We start from the raw sequence: 16,640 nt of genomic DNA on the forward strand, positions 1-16,640 counted from the left end.
ACACAGGAGATCATCCTGGAGCTTTCCTTTTCTGAGCAAGCCAGAAAACGTGTACATGCCAGAAGGTCTCACAGAAAGACAGTGGTGTCAGTAAGTGTGCAACTACTGCAGCAGCTTTCTAGGCTCAACTCTCACACAGGGAGGTTTGATGGGAAGGCTGGAAAGGATGAGTGCACAGCACCCACAGGCCATGGATGTGCTTGGAGTACAGACCAGTCTTGAGGGTGGATGGACACTCATGCCACCACCCGCAGCTGGCAGGGAGACAAGCCAACAGGGCAGCACAGCGGCAGTTTCCCCCGGGCGTGTAGCGAGAAGTCCGCAAACTCCCGTGTCCCGGGGCCATCTCCGCTGCTTGGGCGATCCCCCCGCTTTGCCTGGTTGATGGGACTCCTTTCCCAGGCAGTGGCAGGCGCCTTATCCTCTGGCCGGGCAGTTTTCCTCCCCCGGCCGCTGTTCTCGCTCTCCTTGTTGTGCTCCAGCGGCTCTTTCACAGCGCTCAAGGTCGAGGCCGGCGGGCTGGGGGCTGCGCGCAGCCCGCAGTTTTCGGGGGGTGCCCCCGCGTTCAAGGCTGTCGCTGCCTTCCCACGGCCGCTGCAGGTGCTGCGGGCCCGGTTCTCACGGCTGGCTCTCACAACAACCCCCGCCCGGCGGGACGAGGCCAGGCGGGGCGGGGGACAGGGGTCCCCCCGTGCCCCTCGGCTCTTGGCGGGCGGTGGGTCCCAAGAGTGCCCGGCCCGGGACCGCAGCTGCCCCGCCCGAGGCCGGCGACCCCCGTGTCCCGGCCGGGGCTCCCCGGGGCAGCGCGGCGCAGCCCCCGCGGCGGCGGGGCGGGCGGGGGTCTCGGCGGGCGGTACCCGCGGTGCCCAATGGCCGCCCGCGCCCGGACATAAAAGCGGCGGCCGCGGCTCCGCGCTCCCTCCGCCGGCCGGGCCCCCCGGAGCCGCCCCTCCTCACCGCCGCCGCAGCCATGGGCCGCCCCCCGCCGCCGCTCCGCCGGGCGCTCGTCTTCCTCAGCATCCTCCTGCCGCCGCTGCTGCCGCCGGCCGGGAGCGCCGCTGGCGCCGGGACACGCCGCGCCCGTGAGCCAGGACCGAGGGGGGCGGGCCGGTGGGGGGGAAATCCCTGCCTCATCCCCAGGGGCTGCGGTGGGCGCCCGCCGCACCGGGGAAGCTTGCTCATCCCCCCGCGATGGGCAGTGGGGGGTCCCCTACCACTGAGGATGACCCCGTTTTACTCATCTCCCGCTGGTGTGTCCTTGACGCCTGTGCATACTTGTCACCCTGACAGCATGGGGACCCCTGCGTCCCGAGGGGCCCTGTACCGCTGCCCCACTGCCTAAAAGGCTTGGGGGGGGGGGTCCCTGCCTTCCCTGAGCAGGGGCGAGGAGCTGCAGGGGGCTGTGCAGGTGGATGCCCTCTGCGGCCGCCCCGCCTGATCCTGGGCCCGGCTCCCTCTTGCCCGCAGCGGCTGCCAGCCCCACGTGTGCAGCCTCACGCCAGGCCGCCTGCGTTTCCGGCTGCATCCCCGTTCCCTGGCTCTGCGATGGCGAGCAGCAGTGTCCTGACGGCACGGACGAGCAGTGCGGTGAGTGGCACCCATCCGGTGTCATGGGGCGGCCTGGGGAGCTGTGCTGCACAGACATCATGGGGCCCTGGGGAATGGTGGGGCAGGACAGAACAGAGGCACCTCAGTCTTTGCCGGCTCTGCCTGTGTAGCATGCTGCAGGGACATATGCGCTCCAGAGATCCTTAGGAATATCTGTGGCATGAGAACACATCCTGGAACTCTGTGCTCCTTGGGCACTGCCAGCACCTGTCCTGTGCCAGGATGAAGTGGACCCTTGTTGTTCTGCCGTAGCAGTAGGTCCCAGTGACTGCGTGTTGTCCCTGCAGATGTTGCCTGTGGCAGGGACCCCCATGTGTGGCAGTGTGACGATGGCCGGTGTGTTTCTAGCAGCTGGCGCTGCGATGGTGCTGCTGACTGCCTGGATGGCTCTGATGAGCAGGACTGTGGTATGTACTCTCTGCTGGGGCTGAGTGGGGGTGGCTGGGGGTGCAGGACAGGCTGGCGAGTGCTGTGCTGTTTCCTCAGTGTGCGGGTCAAAGAAGGTGCAGTGTCCCGGCACCCACCACTGCATCCCGCACTGGGAGCTGTGCGATCGGCACCAAGACTGTGAGGATGGCTGGGATGAGGAGGGGTGTCCCCAGCAGCCCTGCCTGCCTGGGCAGTGGCAGTGCAGGAACAGGGTGTGCATCATGGCTGAGTGGAAGTGCAATGGGATCGATGACTGTGGTGATTCCTCGGATGAAGATATCTGCGGTAAGCAAGAACACTGGATGCTCCTCCATAGGGTGAGACCTGTCTGGGCCAGCTGATGCTTTGCAGGGCCTCCCCATGAGGCTGGGATCCAGGGTATTGGTCAGCCCTGCTGACATGAGCTGTGTGTGCCATAGCTCCCTGTACGCCTGGCATGGTGCGGTGCGATGAGGGCAAGTGTATCCTGGAGTCGCTGATGTGCGATGACAAGGATGACTGCCTGGATGGCACGGATGAGCCCAGCACATGTGGTAAGTTACACACAGCTGCTGGCTCATGCCCATCTGGGAGGGGAGCCACAGAGCTGTCCTGCCTCATGTCACCCTTTGCTGCATCCCCACAGGTCGGAGCTGCTTTGTACGCAACGGGGGCTGTGCAGAGACGTGTACTGACACGCACTGGGGAGTGCAGTGCTCCTGTGGGGCTGGCTGGGTGCTGCAGGCAGATGGGCAAAGCTGTGCTGGTAAGGGGAGGTCAGGGTGCATGTGCTTCCATGACGTGTGGCCTTGGTCACTGACAGCAGTGTCTCCACAGAGCCCGTGCTTCTGGGGAAGCACCTGCCTCTACCCTGCTCCTGCCTGTGTGTCCCATAAAGATTGTATCTAGATAATGTCCCAGCAGCAGCTGGTGCATTTTGGGGCTGAGGCCCATGTTCTGGTATCTAGGCAGCTTGCCTGTAGTCCCAGGGAAGCAGTGGCAGTGCTGTCTGGGGCAGCTCTGTGGCAGACTGCTGATCTCACCTATCCGTGCAGATGTGGACGAGTGCTCCCTGGAGTATGGACCCTGCAGCCAGTTGTGCACCAACACCCCGGGCACTTTCAGCTGTGCCTGTCTCCAGGGCTACACGCTGCGGCATGGCACCGCCTGCGAAGTGACGGGTAGGGAGAGGAGGGGAGCCCAGGCTGCACCCCCCCAGCCATGTCCCTGTCCCTGAGGGGAGTGCCCTCCCCAGCCACGTCCCTAGTCAATGAGTGACTTTCCTCTCACCCTGGCAGACAATTCAACACAGATCCTGGTGGCCGTGGGGCAGGACCTGGCCCTTCTGGATGTACGGACCCAAGCCTACAGGCCCCTGCTCTCCACTGAGACAGAACCCCGCGCCCTGGTGTATGACCTGCTCCGAGAAACCTACTACTGGCTGACAGAGGATGCAGAGCTCCGTGTCCACCACCCGGGGAAAGGCACACAGCCTCTCTATGCAAGTGAGCAGGACCAAGCGTGCTGGGTGCTGTAGCAGGGCTGAGATGGGTGCTGAGAGCTGGCCTGCCACCCCATACTGCTTTTCCTGTATAGAGGAAGGGGCAGCCCGAGTTTGTCACACAGTCTGGAGCAGGTGTGCCTTAAAACTGCTCTGTTTCTACAGATGCCGGAGAGGTGAACAGCATCTCTGTGGACTGGTTCACAGGGCAGCTGTACTGGGCCAGCAGCCATCCTCCAGCCATCTGTGCAGGGCTGGGTGATGGCCGTGGTTACGTGACAGTGCTGGGGAAGGACATTGCACCAGAGCAGCTGACAGTACATCCAGCTGCAAGGTGAGCAGTGAATGAGCCAGGGTTGGCCCAGGCTTCTGGGATTGCAATGCTGGTGGTGCCTGCTGTGGGGCTATGGCAGCACTGGTGTTATCCTGTGAAGTGGGTGCTGAGTGCCTGCTCCCAGGTCCCTGTACTGGGTCAACCGTGGACAGAGGGGCCGGACAGTCATTGCTGCAGCTGGCATGGATGGCTCAAACCGGCGGGAGCTCACAGTTGTGTCCATGGAGGAGCCTGTGGGGCTGAGCCTGGACCATGTGGCTGGCAGGCTGTACTGGATCAGCGAGTACAAGGAGGTAGGGATGAGGGGCAGCAGGGCTCTCTCGCACCCAGGGAGATGATGAGGTGGGAGTTGGGAGGGTGGCCCTTGTTCCTCTGTGTCCATGGCCAAAGCATGAGAGGGAGCAGGGAGCAGTGCCTAGGTCTGGCATACATCCCTGGGCTGGGAGGAGAAGGGCCAATGTGTGGGGATGCTACATAGCTACCATGCCTTGCCTTGTCCCCAGTCCATCGAGACCCTGCGGGTGGATGGCAGCGGGCGCCACTCCTTCCACGCTGTTTTGCGGAGCCACACGGAGCCGCTGGGCCTGGCTGTGTTTGAGAGCCGGTTCTTCTGGACCGATGGCACAGAGCTGGTGTCAGCCACCTGGGCCTCTCCCCAGGAGCATGCAGTGCTGCTCCGTGCCTCTATCTCAGCTTTCACTGTGCTGCATGCCCTGCAGCAGCCTCCCAGTGAGTACCTGCAGGTTGCTGCACTGCTGCAGGGCTGGCAGCATGGCAGCAACCCCTGCTGCATCCCTGGGTTCTAGGGAAGGCTCACTGAGTTCTGGAGCTCACCAGGTCCTGCCCAATGGTTTGCCTGGTGCTGTGATGAAGGGTTGTGGGGTTGGTACAGAGGGGACCTATAAAACTGTAGGAAAGGCCCATGGCTTTGGGTAGACCTGAGCCCCCTTAACTCACATGACATTGCTACCCTGCCTCCAGCCCTTATCCAGTCCCAGGACAACCTGTGGTTTTTGGAGACTGGGAGAGATACTGGGGTCATGACTACCTGAGCTTTTAACATCCTCTTGCTCCCAGGGGACACTGCTGCATGTGCTCTGGGCCTGTGCAGTCACCTTTGCCTCCTGTCCCCTGTGCATCCTCGGGGCTACAAGTGTGCATGTCCAGAGGGCCTCTTCCTCCTGCCCTCGGGGAAGTGTGCAGGTGAGCAGGGTCTAGCTCTCTGGAGTGGTATACATCCATGTGGGAGTTGGAGAAGGGTCATAAAGGGCTGTGGCTTTGGTGGGATGAGGTTCCCAGCGCACACCAGTGCTGTGACATTTCTGTCTTAGTTCATTCTGGTGACCCCGCCCAGTATCCCTGGGGCTGTTCTCACACACTGCCCTTATGCTCTGCAGAGCTGTCCATCGTGTATGCATCAGGAAAGGCCATCTCCCTGGTGCATGTGGGCCCTGGAGCACACACCAAACTGGTGCAGGAGTGGCAGGAGCCTCTTCACTTGCAAGATGTGGACTGGCAGAGGTCAGTGCTCTATGGGACAGATGACCGTGGGACTCTTTTGCGTGTTGTGGGCTACCCTGGCTGGAGAGAGGCCATTGTGACTGGGATGCCAGGTGAGACTCTACAGATAGAGATAGAGGGCACATTCCCCTTCCTGATACTTCCTGATGCCTGAGGATCTCCTGGGTGCAGAGCATAGTGGTCTGAGCAGTCTGAGTGGTCTGTGCAGAGCACAGTGAGGCCACGTCGAGGCAGTGGGCAGCTGTACCCTGGGTTTAGGGTCTAGGGGCACCCAGGCAGAGGTGCAGGGTCATGGGACAGCCTCATAACTGCTTGCCTGCTCTTGCCAAGTCTGCTCTGCCCGTGTGGACATCCGCTCGGGGGACCTGTACTGGCTCGCATGTAACCGGAGGGACATCGGGGTGATCCGGACGTCTGACAAGGCCCCGCGCATCCTGCACCGGGCTCGCAGCAGCATCCAGCACCTCTTCTTGGACTGGCAGCGTGACACTCTGTACTGGCTGGCCCGCGGGCAACCGCTGCAGGCGCTGAGCCTGGCGGGGGGTGCTCCGTGGGATGCCTGGAATGAGACATGGCCTGGAGACCTGCCTGCAGCCATGGACAGCAGAGCCTTCAGCGTGCTCTGGAGCTCAGCCCTGGGTGAGCCCTGCTGGTGTCTGAAGCAGGGAGGGGAGGTGGTGGATGTAGGAGGGGTGATCAGCCATGTCCCACATGCAGCAGTTCCCTGCCTGGGCAGTGGGGTGCTCATGGGGCAGACTCGGGACCCTGGCCTCAGCCATGAGGTTCCTGCCATAGCTGTGTGTTGTGGGGTGCAGGGTGAGCCATGAGTGGTGTGGGCAGGCACAGGTCTTACCATGCCTCTGCCTCACAGGCCTGCAGGCACTGAGTCTGACCAAGCGGCGAGCAGTCACCCTGGCACCCAGCTGGTCCCATGGCCTCGTGGCCGCCTTTGAGCCATACCTGGTGTCAGCAAATGGGACAGCTCTGCTGCTGTGGGACCGGAGGACGCTGGCCCTTGTGCTGTCCCTGCCGGCAGCAGGTGTGCAGGGAGTGGTGGCCTTCGTGGGCTCAGAGCTGCAGGCTGGTAAGAGTGGCCATGGCTTTGTGCCTGGTGCTGCTGCTGTACCTGACGGGGCTGGGTGGCCTGTGCAAGTCTGAGCTGTGGCAGGGTGCCTGGCTACTGCATGTGGGGTGCTCTGGGAGGTGCCTGAAGTGCGGGGAGAGTATTGTCCCAACAAATCCCAAATCCTCTGCCAGTGCCACCAAGCAAAGAGTCTGCTGTGCCACTCCTTCCACCTGTGACCACCACTGTGAGGACAACCACAAGCACCGCTGCTGCTCGGCTTACCACCCCCACCACAACACCACCGCCAAGCCAGACCACCACTGCACTCAGCACTACTCCTGCACCAACCAGCAAGGCTACTACATCACAAACTACCACCAGACAGTCCACCACCAGACAGTCCACCACCAGACAGTCCACCACCTCTGCACCAACAACTGCCCGGACCACACTGACCAAGACTACCACTGTGCAGCCAGTCACCAGCACCACTCGATCTTTTACAACTAAGATCACTGCCCCACAGCCAACCACAACCACCCCACGCTCAAACAGTTCTGCACGGGTGGTGACACCTACGCCACCCCTCCAGTCCAGCACTGCACACCCCCTGACCCCCATTCTCCATCTGTCCTGTTCTCGCACGCATGTGCCCTGCCGTGATGGCACTGGGTGTGTGGCCCAGGAGTACCTGTGTGATGGGGAGAAGGACTGTGCAGATGGCTCTGATGAGGATGGGTGCGCCCAGCTCTGCAACACCCCAGGTAGGAGCCATTCTTCTGTCCCCTGTGCAAAAGGGGTCTGGGTCACCCTGTGCCAGGCCTTCTGGCTGCTTCCTAGTGGCGTTTTTGGGACAGGGTCCTGGTAAAGTCCTGGTAAAGTCTGATGCTTGTGATGTGACATACTGGTTCTTTCTGAGCTTGGCACTGGGCTTGAGGTGCTGTTGGAAAAGGATAGAGTTGATCTCACTGCTCATAGTGACCTAGATGTGGCTGAGTTGAGACTTCCACAATCACCTTGCTGGGGACCTAGGCTCCTGGAGATGCACTGTCTAGGAGGGACCAAGCCTTGTCCCTTGTGGGGTCTTTCTAGGTCACTGGAGGGCTAGGAGAGGGTCTGGGCACCTTGGCTGCCTTCTGCAGGCAGTACAAAACCCTTTGTCTCCCCAGGGGCCTTCCACTGTGCGAGCGGAGCCGTGTGCATCGGGGCAGGAGAGCGCTGTGACGGGGTGCCACAGTGTCCCGACGGCTCGGATGAGACGGGCTGCTGGACGCCCACGCAGGAGTGTGCCCTGCGCTGCGACGCTGCCACCCGCTGCATCCCCAGGAGCTGGCTGTGTGACGGCCATGCCGACTGCCTGGACCACACGGATGAGCAGGGCTGTGGTAAGACCCTGGGGCTGAGTGAGATGGACTCTTGGGGCTGCCTGCCCCACAGGTGGATGCACTAGGTTTCTTGTGGGTCCTGGAGCAGACACTGCCCAGGGCTGCCTGCTGAGAGGACGGGGCCAGTGTCCCTGCTCAGCCCTGGCCTTTGCCCACAGTGCTGAAGGAGTGTGGTCCGGCTGAGTTTTCCTGTCGGAGTGGGCAGTGTGTGGCCCTGGCCCTGCACTGCGATGGTGACCACGACTGCCAGGATGGCTCGGATGAGGAGGGCTGTGCTGTGCCCCGGCCGCTGCTCTGCCGTGAGGGTGAGGTGACGTGTTCCCACAGTGGGGAGTGTGTGCCAGAGGTCTGGCGCTGTGATGGTGCTGCTGACTGTAGAGATGGCTCAGATGAGCAGGTGAGTGGAGCAGTGGGGACACAGCCTGTCCCCACTCATGCCTGGGAGGGCAGGTAGCCTTTTTCACCCTCTGCCTTGCAGGGCTGCCCTTGGGAGGAAGAGCTGTGTGAGGACCAGCAGTGGAGCTGCTCCCGTAGCCGTGAGTGCATCCCTGATGTCTGGCGTTGTGATGGAGAGACTGACTGCACTGATGGCAGTGATGAGGCTGGCTGTGAGCAACACCTTTATTTTATTCCCTGTCTCGCCCAGGGGTGGCTGATGGGTGCCTAGCACAGAGGGAGATGGGTATGTGTCTGTGCTGAGATGAAGGGCCCATGTGCTGGCTGCCTATTCCAAGCAGCTGTGGTGGCTCCAGGTCCTGGGTAGCTGTTCTCCCTGCAGGGACCAGTGGCCTTTGGATTAATGTAGCCTGAAGCCAGGCTACTGGCGCAGCTCTGGATGTGGCTGCAAGTGAGCTCTAAGCAGCCTCTGGGAGCAGCTAAATCTGCCCCAAATGAGCAGAAGGAGCTAGTGGATGAGGCTCAGGGCAGCCTTCCCCACATGTCCCTGCAGGCCACCCTGCTCCTTGCCAGAGTAATGAGTACCCCTGTGGGCTGGGGTCCTGCCTGAATGCATCCCTGGTGTGCAACAGCCAGCAGGACTGCGCGGATGGCTCAGACGAGGGCGGGAACTGCTCTGTGCCCTGCCAGCGGTCCTGTACTCATCTCTGCTACCCCTCGCCCCAGGGCCCTGTGAGTGCCAGCAGCCCTGGGGCAGGGGCTTGTCATACCATGATGCCCTGCTCCAGCTGCAGAAGGGAGCCTCATGTCCCCAAGGTGGGCAGCTGATGGTTCCTTTCCCCCCAGCGGTGCTGGTGTGGCCCGGGCTATCGCCTTGCTGCGGATGGTCTGTCCTGCATGGACATAGATGAGTGCACGGAGTGGGGCAAGGAAGCCTGCAGCCAGACATGCCTCAATGCTCCAGGGTCCTACAGCTGTGGCTGTCTCCCTGGCTACCTGCTGGAGCCCGATGGCCACACCTGCAAACTCACTGGTAAGTCCTGGGGTGGCCAAGCAGTGCTGAGGCTGGCCCTGACCCTCTAAGATACACTGAGGGCTGGTGGATACTTGTCCTCCTGTGTCTGCTGCCCATGGGAAACCTCGTAGTCCTGTGAATGGGCTGAGTCCCAGCAAGCTCCAATGCCTGTGAGTGCTGTGTCCCTTGCCTGCATGTGCTGGGACCATGGGACCATTAGTGCTGAGCAGGGTCCGTGTGGCTCTGTGTTACCCCAGGACCAGAGCCCAAGCTGCTGGTGGCTGTGCAGTCCGAGGTGCTGTCCTATGGCCTGCGGAGTGGCCATGAGGAGGTGGTGCTGGCCACTGACAAGGATCGTGTTGTCTTCTCACTTGACTATGACTTGGTGGAGAGGAAAGTCTTCTGGATGGACCTGGCCACAGAGAGCATCCGCTGGCAGGACCTCAGCTCGGGAAAGAAAGGCACATTGGTGAAAGGTAGGCTGTGACAACATGGAGTTAGCAGGGCTGGCCTCCCCCACTGTGCAGTCTCCAGGTTGCAGAGGGGTGCCAAGCTGTGATCCCTTATGTGGAGAAGCACTAGTGAGAGCAAGGTTGGGAGGAGCCAGAGCTTCTGGGATGGAGGGATTTGGGCTGGGAGCATTATGCCAAAGGGCTGTGCAGTTGTCACCCCACACAGGTGCTGCCTCTTGAATGCATTTCAGGTGTGAGATCAGACTGTATAGCAGTGGACTGGCTTGGGAGAAACCTGTACTGGACAGATGGGGTAGCAGGGCAGATTCTGGCTACTCGCTTGGGGGCTGCCTGGCAAGGGATACCAGAGTACACTGTGGTGATGGATGGAGACCTGGACCAGCCTCACTCCCTGGTGCTCCAGCCTCTGGCAGGGTAAGTCTGGGACAAGAGGACATGAGGACCTCCTTACCATCCCTGCCCTGCCCCATTTTCCTCTGTGGAGGCAGATGAGAGGCTGGGGAAGAGGGAGGATGGCCTCACCTTGTTGCTGTGGGGACTGCATGACAGGAGAAGAAAGGGCCCAGATACCTGCCCCTGCCCTGCATGGAGCTCTCAATGCACCCATGATGAGATGGGAAGCTCCAGGCTGCTTTTCTGGGCTGCCTTGGTGCTGGGTCGATGCTGTGTCAGGTCCATAGGCTCATTCCTGCCTTCCCACTAGGCTGATGTACTGGTCAGAGGTGGGGAGCCACTCACGGCTGATGGAGGCCAGCATGGATGGGAGTTGGCGGCATGTGCTGCTGGCCCAGGGTCTGGGCTGGCCCACAGCACTGGCCCTCGACTTCCCCACCCAGAGGATCTTCTGGCTGGATGAGAAGCTGGGCAGTGTTGGTTCTGCGCGTCTGGATGGCAGCAGTGTGAAGGTGGGGTGGGGCACTGGTGGTGGGGCTCTGATGGGCGCCGGGATGGGCACTGACAGGTGCCTCTCTGACAGGTCCTGAAGCTGCGCTGGGTCCGGAGCCCCTTTGCAGCAGCTGTGTGTGAGGGGCAGCTCTACTGGTCGGAGAGGAAGACATGGTCCGTGCAGCAGGTGGACAAGGCCAGCGGCAAGAACAGGACTGTGCTGCTCAAACGGCATGGGCAGCCCCATGGCATCCAGGTACCTTCTTGGGGAAACCCAAGCCCTGCTGTGCCAGCTCTGCTGATCTCCCATCCTGCACAGTACTGCTGTCCTCTGAGCAAAGAGGCACTGGAAGCTGTACCCCCATCCCAGTGATCTTTGAGCAGCAGTCTCTGTGGCCAAGTGTCTCTGGTCCCCTGGGACCATCTCTGCCTCACCATCCTGCCCTGAGCTGGGCTGTGTGTGGGCCCTGGGAGCACAGTGTGCTGTCAGTCATGCTCAGCTCTGCTGACGGAGCTGAGGCTGAGCCCACTGTCCCACAGGTGATGCACCCAGCCCTGCGCCCTGCGGCCCCCAACCCGTGTGAGGCGCGTGGCTGCTCCCACCTGTGCCTGCTGAGCGCCAGGCACACGGGGCAGTGCCGCTGCCCCCCTGGGCTGATGCTGGCCGCCAACGAGACCACCTGCCTGCCCATCCGTGATTCAGCCTTTGCCCTCCTGGTCTCACCGGCAGCTGTGGCACAGGTACCGCCCTCTGGAGCCAGCCCTGGGGGCTGCTGTTCTTGCCACTGTCAGGGAAGAGGGGTCCACATCCTAGTGCTGCCTCCTTCCTCTAGGTCTACCTGAAGGACCTGCCCGCATCAGCTGGATCCCAAGGGCTTCCCCCACACCGGGCCCTGCCTTTGGCCAAGGTGAGCCGCCTGACAGCTGTTGACTATGCAGTGAAAGACAAGAGTTTGTACTTTGCAGAAGTGGGAGGCAATTCCATTGGACTGCTGCGCCTGAAGGACTGGGGACGGCTGTCCTGGAAGAAGGCAGTAGCTGTGGAGGGCACGGTGACATCCCTGGCCTTGGACTGGCTGAGTGGGAACCTTTACTGGATTGGGGGGCAGCCACCCACCATCCATGTGGCAGCTCCCAGGGGGCGGTGGGTCCTGGCACTACTCAGCGAGGGGCTGCAGGGTGCTGCCTGGCTGGCACTGTGTCCTCGTGCTTCCACCATGTGCTTTGTCACAGCAGCTGGCAGCCGTGGGCATGGCGCCGTGGTGGAGTGTGCAGCCATGGACGGCACTGGCCGCAGAGCGGTCTGGAGGAGAGCCCGGGCTCCCACTGGCCTTGCCTTTGGGGGTACTGGCACCAGGCTGTACTGGGCAGACCACGGTGAGTGAGGACTGAGCTGGCGCACTGCGGGGCGGTAGCAGTGGTACAGGCACTCAGTCTGCAAAGCACAGCCTGGCACAGCCCTGAGGGGCAGCCCGGAGCCCTCTCTGTCGCCACACTGAAGCCTCTCCACCTGTACCTTGCAGAGAGAGGAACCATCAGCAGTGTTGAGCTGGATGGATCCCGCTTCCGTCTGGTGCGGGAAGGGCTGCATGGTCTCTCACTCTTTGCTGTAGGAGAAGGCTTTCTGCTCTGGAGCACAACCTCAACCAATGGTAGGTCTGTCTGCTGTGCTTTGCCCAGCTCCTCCTACTGCACTAGGACACAGGTTCTGCCAGTCCCCGTGAGGTACAGGCTTGCCCCTCTGTGGGGTCAAGGGGAAGCTAGGGGACCCCCCACCTCCCAGCTCAGGCACCCTTGTGGGAGGAGGCGGAGCAGTGCTGACCCCATGTGGCTCCAGGCTCCAGCAAGATCTGGCACAGCCGGCTGGAGCAGGCTGAGAACTGGTGGTTCCCGATGGAGCAGGAGCTGGTAGCCATGAGGATTTACAGCCAGTTCTCACAGGAAGGTGGGTCTGGGACTGCCCCAGCCCAGGGCATCTGCGGGGTTCAGCTGTGCCTTGCGGTGGCCATGCTAACCAGCGCTGTTTTGGCAGGCACCAATGGCTGTGCAAAGAGCAATGGGGGCTGTGCCCAGCTCTGCCTGCCCAACCCTGCAGGGAGGCAGTGCCGCTGCTCTCCTGGGTACCACCTGGTGCACGGAGCAGCGTGTGCGCTGGCACCGCCTTGCCCCGCCCTGCTGCAGGCCTGCCCCGACCTCCAGAGCTGCATCTCCAGAGAGCAGGTCTGTGATGGGCACCCCGACTGTGCCGACGGCTCCGATGAGTCTGATTGTGAGTGCCCACCTACAGCCAGGCTGTGCCAAGGTCCTGGGCATGGGACAGCCTGCCCAGGCTCGCCCAGTTTGGCAAGGGGTCTTACCTGAGTCTCTGCTGATCCATGCCCGTCCCTCCAGGCGCCTCAGTGAAGGTGGGGACGCAGGTCCCTGCAGTGGCACCATCAGGAATGTCCCACGTAGAACAGGAACCAGTCTCATCCATAGCTGCACCCCAGCCTCGGCAGCCCCACCCCAGCCCATCTGCAGCCCCTGGCCCCCAGGAGCACGGAGAGCCCTTCGTGGTGCCCCCCAGCACCGAGGAGGTGCTGGGGGCTGTGCCCTGCAGCAGTGAGACGTGCAACCTGCGCGGGGACTGTGCCATCGAGGCTGGCCGAGTGACGTGCCACTGCGCCCTGGGCTATCGTGGCGACTACTGCGAGGAGGCCGAGGTGCAGCCCCTGGCAGGACCCATTGTGCTGGGGGTGGCCGTGCTCCTGCTGCTGGCTGCTGCTGCTGTGGGGGCCCTGGCCTACATGCGGAGGCGGGACAGGCGGAGGAGGTGAGCTCTGGGGCTGCACTGGGCCGGGTGCAGCTGGGAATAGAGAGAGACAGGGTCTCTGCCCAGGGACAGTGTGGAGTACTGATGCACTCCTGGGTTATATGGAAAGCTGCAATCACCCCAGCAGGCTGTTACCAGGGGTTGTGGTAGGACTTTGGGATCTGCCCCATCTCTAGGAGTTGGCCATGCCATTCTTGGTGTACATTTTTCCCTCTCCAGGACCTCGAGCACTGCTTCCACTCGGGTGCTGACCCTGTACCACCGTGAAAGTGATCCAGAGGAAGAGGATGAGGAGGAGGAAGAGCTTCCCCCCAAGAGTGATACATTTGTGAATGAAGCTTATGAAGGGAAAGAGGTGAGTAGCATCTGGAGCAGGCCCTGCTAAGGACCCCACTGCCACCCTGCAGTGCCCCAGGGCCCAATGCTGGCATGATGCCCACTCCTGAAGCAAGCTCTGCCCTCCTGCTGAAGGAGAGGGGCAATACCAATAGTGCCTAGAGTCTGACAGGGCTTTCCCACTCTGCCTGTGGCTGGACCCCTGTGCTAAGGTGTGGGGTGGGCTTAGAGAGGTTGGGTCAGACCCCTGATACACCCATCTGTGATTTCTGCAGGAGCTGCCAGCCCTGCTCAGGAAAGGACCATCTCACATCAACACCGTAATTTCATAAAGGAACGTTGTGCAGCATCTCTTGTGCCATTGTGGTTTGTGTCTGGGCTGGGGAGGGGAGGTTGGTTTGCTCTTTCTAGATTTCCAAGACCTAGGGAACGTAAGAATGCAGACAAAAACATTTGGGAGGTTTATCAGGAAGTCTCCAAGTCCAACACACTCTCTGAGAATGTCCCTTGAGTACTGTCCCTCTGCAGCAAGGCTTAGCTTGCTGACCACGGTGCCTTGGGCTCACCTGGTATAAGAATCTGGCCAAATAACTCTGCAAGGAAGCTGGCTTGGCTCTTACCTTGTTATGCAGGGGGCTGAGAACGATTTTATAGTGGAGTTCTGACCTCCTGAGTGTCCCTTACAAACCAGTGAGACCAGTTTTACCACCTCACACCAAGCTAATTTTGAAAGGGGAAATAAAATGCTATTTTTTTCCTCTGTGATCTTCCTTCCCCCACCCTCCCCACTCCACCCTGAAGTGGCTGTGCTCCAGGAAGGAGAAATCTCTTCAAGAGCTGATTTTGACCATGGGGGGGAAAGTCCTTTGGGAAAGTGCTATAAAAGCTAGCTGTGCCCTTCTACAGACCTTTCCTCCCTGCTTCAGGCAAAACAGGGAAGCTGGGTGTGCCATGCCTGCTGGCTCTCAGCCCAACCTGCCTGGCAGAAAGCCCATAACCATCCCACAGCACAAATGCATTGCTTTGAATTTATTTTGCTTTTTGCACAGTCCAGAGCTGGGCAGAGATGTGAGACAGGTGCTCCCCTCCCCTACTGCCAGCTCTGAAGGTTACACACTTCTGACCTGCATGTTGCTTACATGGGAGCACCAAAGCTGTCTCTGCCCAAGCTGCTGTGCATGGTACAGGAAGATGAGGTAAAAGCAGCACAGAGGGACTGGAGCCACCTCTGGTTCCAAATCCAGCATGGCTTTGGCACAGTTGTAGATCCTGGAGCACAGCAGGCTTTTGAGGAAGTTGCAAATATTCAGAACAGGTCCTTGGTCTTGTTTCCAGCAAGAGAGAACCCAGAGGGCTTCAGAGGGGCCCCAGGAGAAGGGCATGGCTTGTAGGGGCAGGGGCCAGCACTGCTCTTGATGTCAGGGATGAGACTGCTGTTCCAGTGCTGGGACTACAAGTCAGAATCACAAGGTGGGCTTCTCCCCCAGCGCTGTCCATCTTTCTCATCCTCCAGCACGTCCCAGGGATTGTTGTAACCTCTACTGGAGCCCAACTCAGCCTCTGTCACAGTGGTGGGGGGCAATTTGGGTGCTCTGCGCTCCTTGCAGCAGTGATGGAAGCTGAGGGTGAGGGCCAGCCCCCCCAGGATTTCCAGACAGCTTCCCAAATAGCTCAGCACCAAGCTGTAGCCTACGGTCAGCGTGCTGCCAGGCGGGGCAGGCAGTGCCCACAGCTCCTGGGTGTACCAGGAGCTGGGCACGAGGCTCATCAGCCCGGAGAGGAGCAGCACCAGCCCTGCCACGCCGGCCACCAGGTGCCGGGGCTCCAGCTGCCAGCAGCGAACACCCAGCGCAGCCACCACCAAGCCCACCAGGGTGACCACCAGCGAAGAGGGCATCAGCCCTTGGGCCACCCGCACGGGCACCTGCTCAAAGTAGCCCAGCCCGTCAGCCTGCCCGCAGAGGCGGTCGTGGGTGCTCTGCCGCTCCCTGCATATGTCCCAGATGCCCTGCTCCCAAACGACGTCCATGGGCTGGTCAGGTACGAGGCTCACCTGCCTCCAGCTGGGTGCCAGCGTGCCCGTGAGTGTCAGCAGGAGCCCGCAGGGGCACAGCACCAGCCCCACGATCATCTCCGCTGGCGTCCGCATGCTGGGGACGTGGGTGAAGCGGGCTCCGGAGGGCTCCCGCTCGCCCGAGGTCCGCGGGAGCTCCGGGGCACGCAGGACAGGAGCTGTGGCACCGGTGCGGGCAGGGCGGGGGTCCCGCGGCCGTGCCGGAGCCCCTGAGGCCGTGCCGGAGCCCCTGAGGCGGGCAGCCCGCGGAGCCGTCCCAGCCCGGGCCGGGCATGGGGAGGTGCGGGCAGGAGGCGGTGCCGGCGGGCGGGGCCCGGCCCGGGCTGGTCGGCACCTGCGGCGGGGACAGCGCCTTCCAGGGGGACAGCGCCTTCCAGGACTGCGGGAGCCCGCGGGAACAGCGCCTTCCAGGGCTGCGGGAGCCCGCCGGGAGCGCCGCATCTCCGGGCCCCACTGTCCCCTCGCAGGTGGCGGGATGGGGGCCGTGCCCGGGCTGCTGGGGCGGCGTAGGACCCTGTTACAGCTCCCTTCTTTACCTGCATGCCAGCTTATTTTGCTATCAAATTAGCTAACTAATTAATTAAAATAATTAGGATGAAATGCTGGCCGATCTCACATTTGGTAACTGGCCTAAGAAACCTCCCCATCTCCCTGTCCTTCAGGGAGAGCTGCTGGGTTCGGCCCTGCTCCTCCCGTCCCACGCTGCCCTCAGAGGGCACCCGCAGCAGCCTGGGTCTGGGCAGGAAGAGTCCCTGGGATGTCCACTGAGACAGGTACGGGAAATCACCACATTTGAGAATGCCAGTGTGGGATTTTGAGCCCCAAA

The 16,640-nt window shown here is 61.6% G+C and overlaps 2 protein-coding genes across 2 annotated transcripts; one reads left to right on the plus strand and one right to left on the minus strand.

Moving 5' to 3' along the window:
- The first annotated feature begins 970 nt into the window (after positions 1-970).
- Positions 971-14,089, plus strand: LOC136556081 (low-density lipoprotein receptor-related protein 2-like). The gene is made up of 33 exons (XM_066549136.1): positions 971-1,082; positions 1,468-1,587; positions 1,896-2,015; positions 2,095-2,322; positions 2,457-2,570; positions 2,663-2,782; positions 3,072-3,197; positions 3,315-3,521; positions 3,683-3,851; positions 3,976-4,144; positions 4,355-4,580; positions 4,929-5,054; positions 5,249-5,464; positions 5,703-6,011; positions 6,244-6,456; positions 6,630-7,202; positions 7,608-7,823; positions 7,982-8,220; positions 8,302-8,431; positions 8,773-8,951; positions 9,066-9,252; positions 9,492-9,710; positions 9,938-10,121; positions 10,411-10,612; positions 10,684-10,848; positions 11,133-11,333; positions 11,426-11,969; positions 12,116-12,244; positions 12,430-12,537; positions 12,625-12,861; positions 12,984-13,404; positions 13,624-13,759; positions 14,016-14,089. The coding sequence occupies exons 1-33, from the start codon at positions 971-973 to the stop codon at positions 14,070-14,072; spliced, it is 6,702 nt and encodes a 2,233-aa protein (XP_066405233.1). The 3' UTR covers positions 14,073-14,089.
- A 1,101-nt stretch (positions 14,090-15,190) lies between these two features.
- CLDN23 (claudin 23) lies at positions 15,191-15,889 on the minus strand. The gene has a single exon (XM_066549114.1). It carries the CDS (start codon positions 15,887-15,889, stop codon positions 15,191-15,193), a length of 699 nt encoding a protein of 232 aa, XP_066405211.1.
- Positions 15,890-16,640: the final 751 nt, after the last annotated feature.

Source organism: Molothrus aeneus, chromosome 4, assembly GCF_037042795.1.
Source record: "Molothrus aeneus isolate 106 chromosome 4, BPBGC_Maene_1.0, whole genome shotgun sequence".
Lineage (NCBI taxonomy): Eukaryota > Metazoa > Chordata > Aves > Passeriformes > Icteridae > Molothrus > Molothrus aeneus.

Bases quoted from the DNA above. Each gene is read 5' to 3' on its own strand.
- CLDN23 (XM_066549114.1), bottom strand. From the start codon at position 15,889: ATGCGGACGCCAGCGGAGATGATCGTGGGGCTGGTGCTGTGCCCCTGC.
- LOC136556081 (XM_066549136.1), top strand. From the start codon at position 971: ATGGGCCGCCCCCCGCCGCCGCTCCGCCGGGCGCTCGTCTTCCTCAGC. The intron at 5,465-5,702 runs GTGAGACTCTAC...GCTCTTGCCAAG, and splicing joins CATTGTGACTGGGATGCCAG to TCTGCTCTGCCCGTGTGGAC. The intron at 6,012-6,243 runs GTGAGCCCTGCT...TCTGCCTCACAG, and splicing joins GCTCTGGAGCTCAGCCCTGG to GCCTGCAGGCACTGAGTCTG.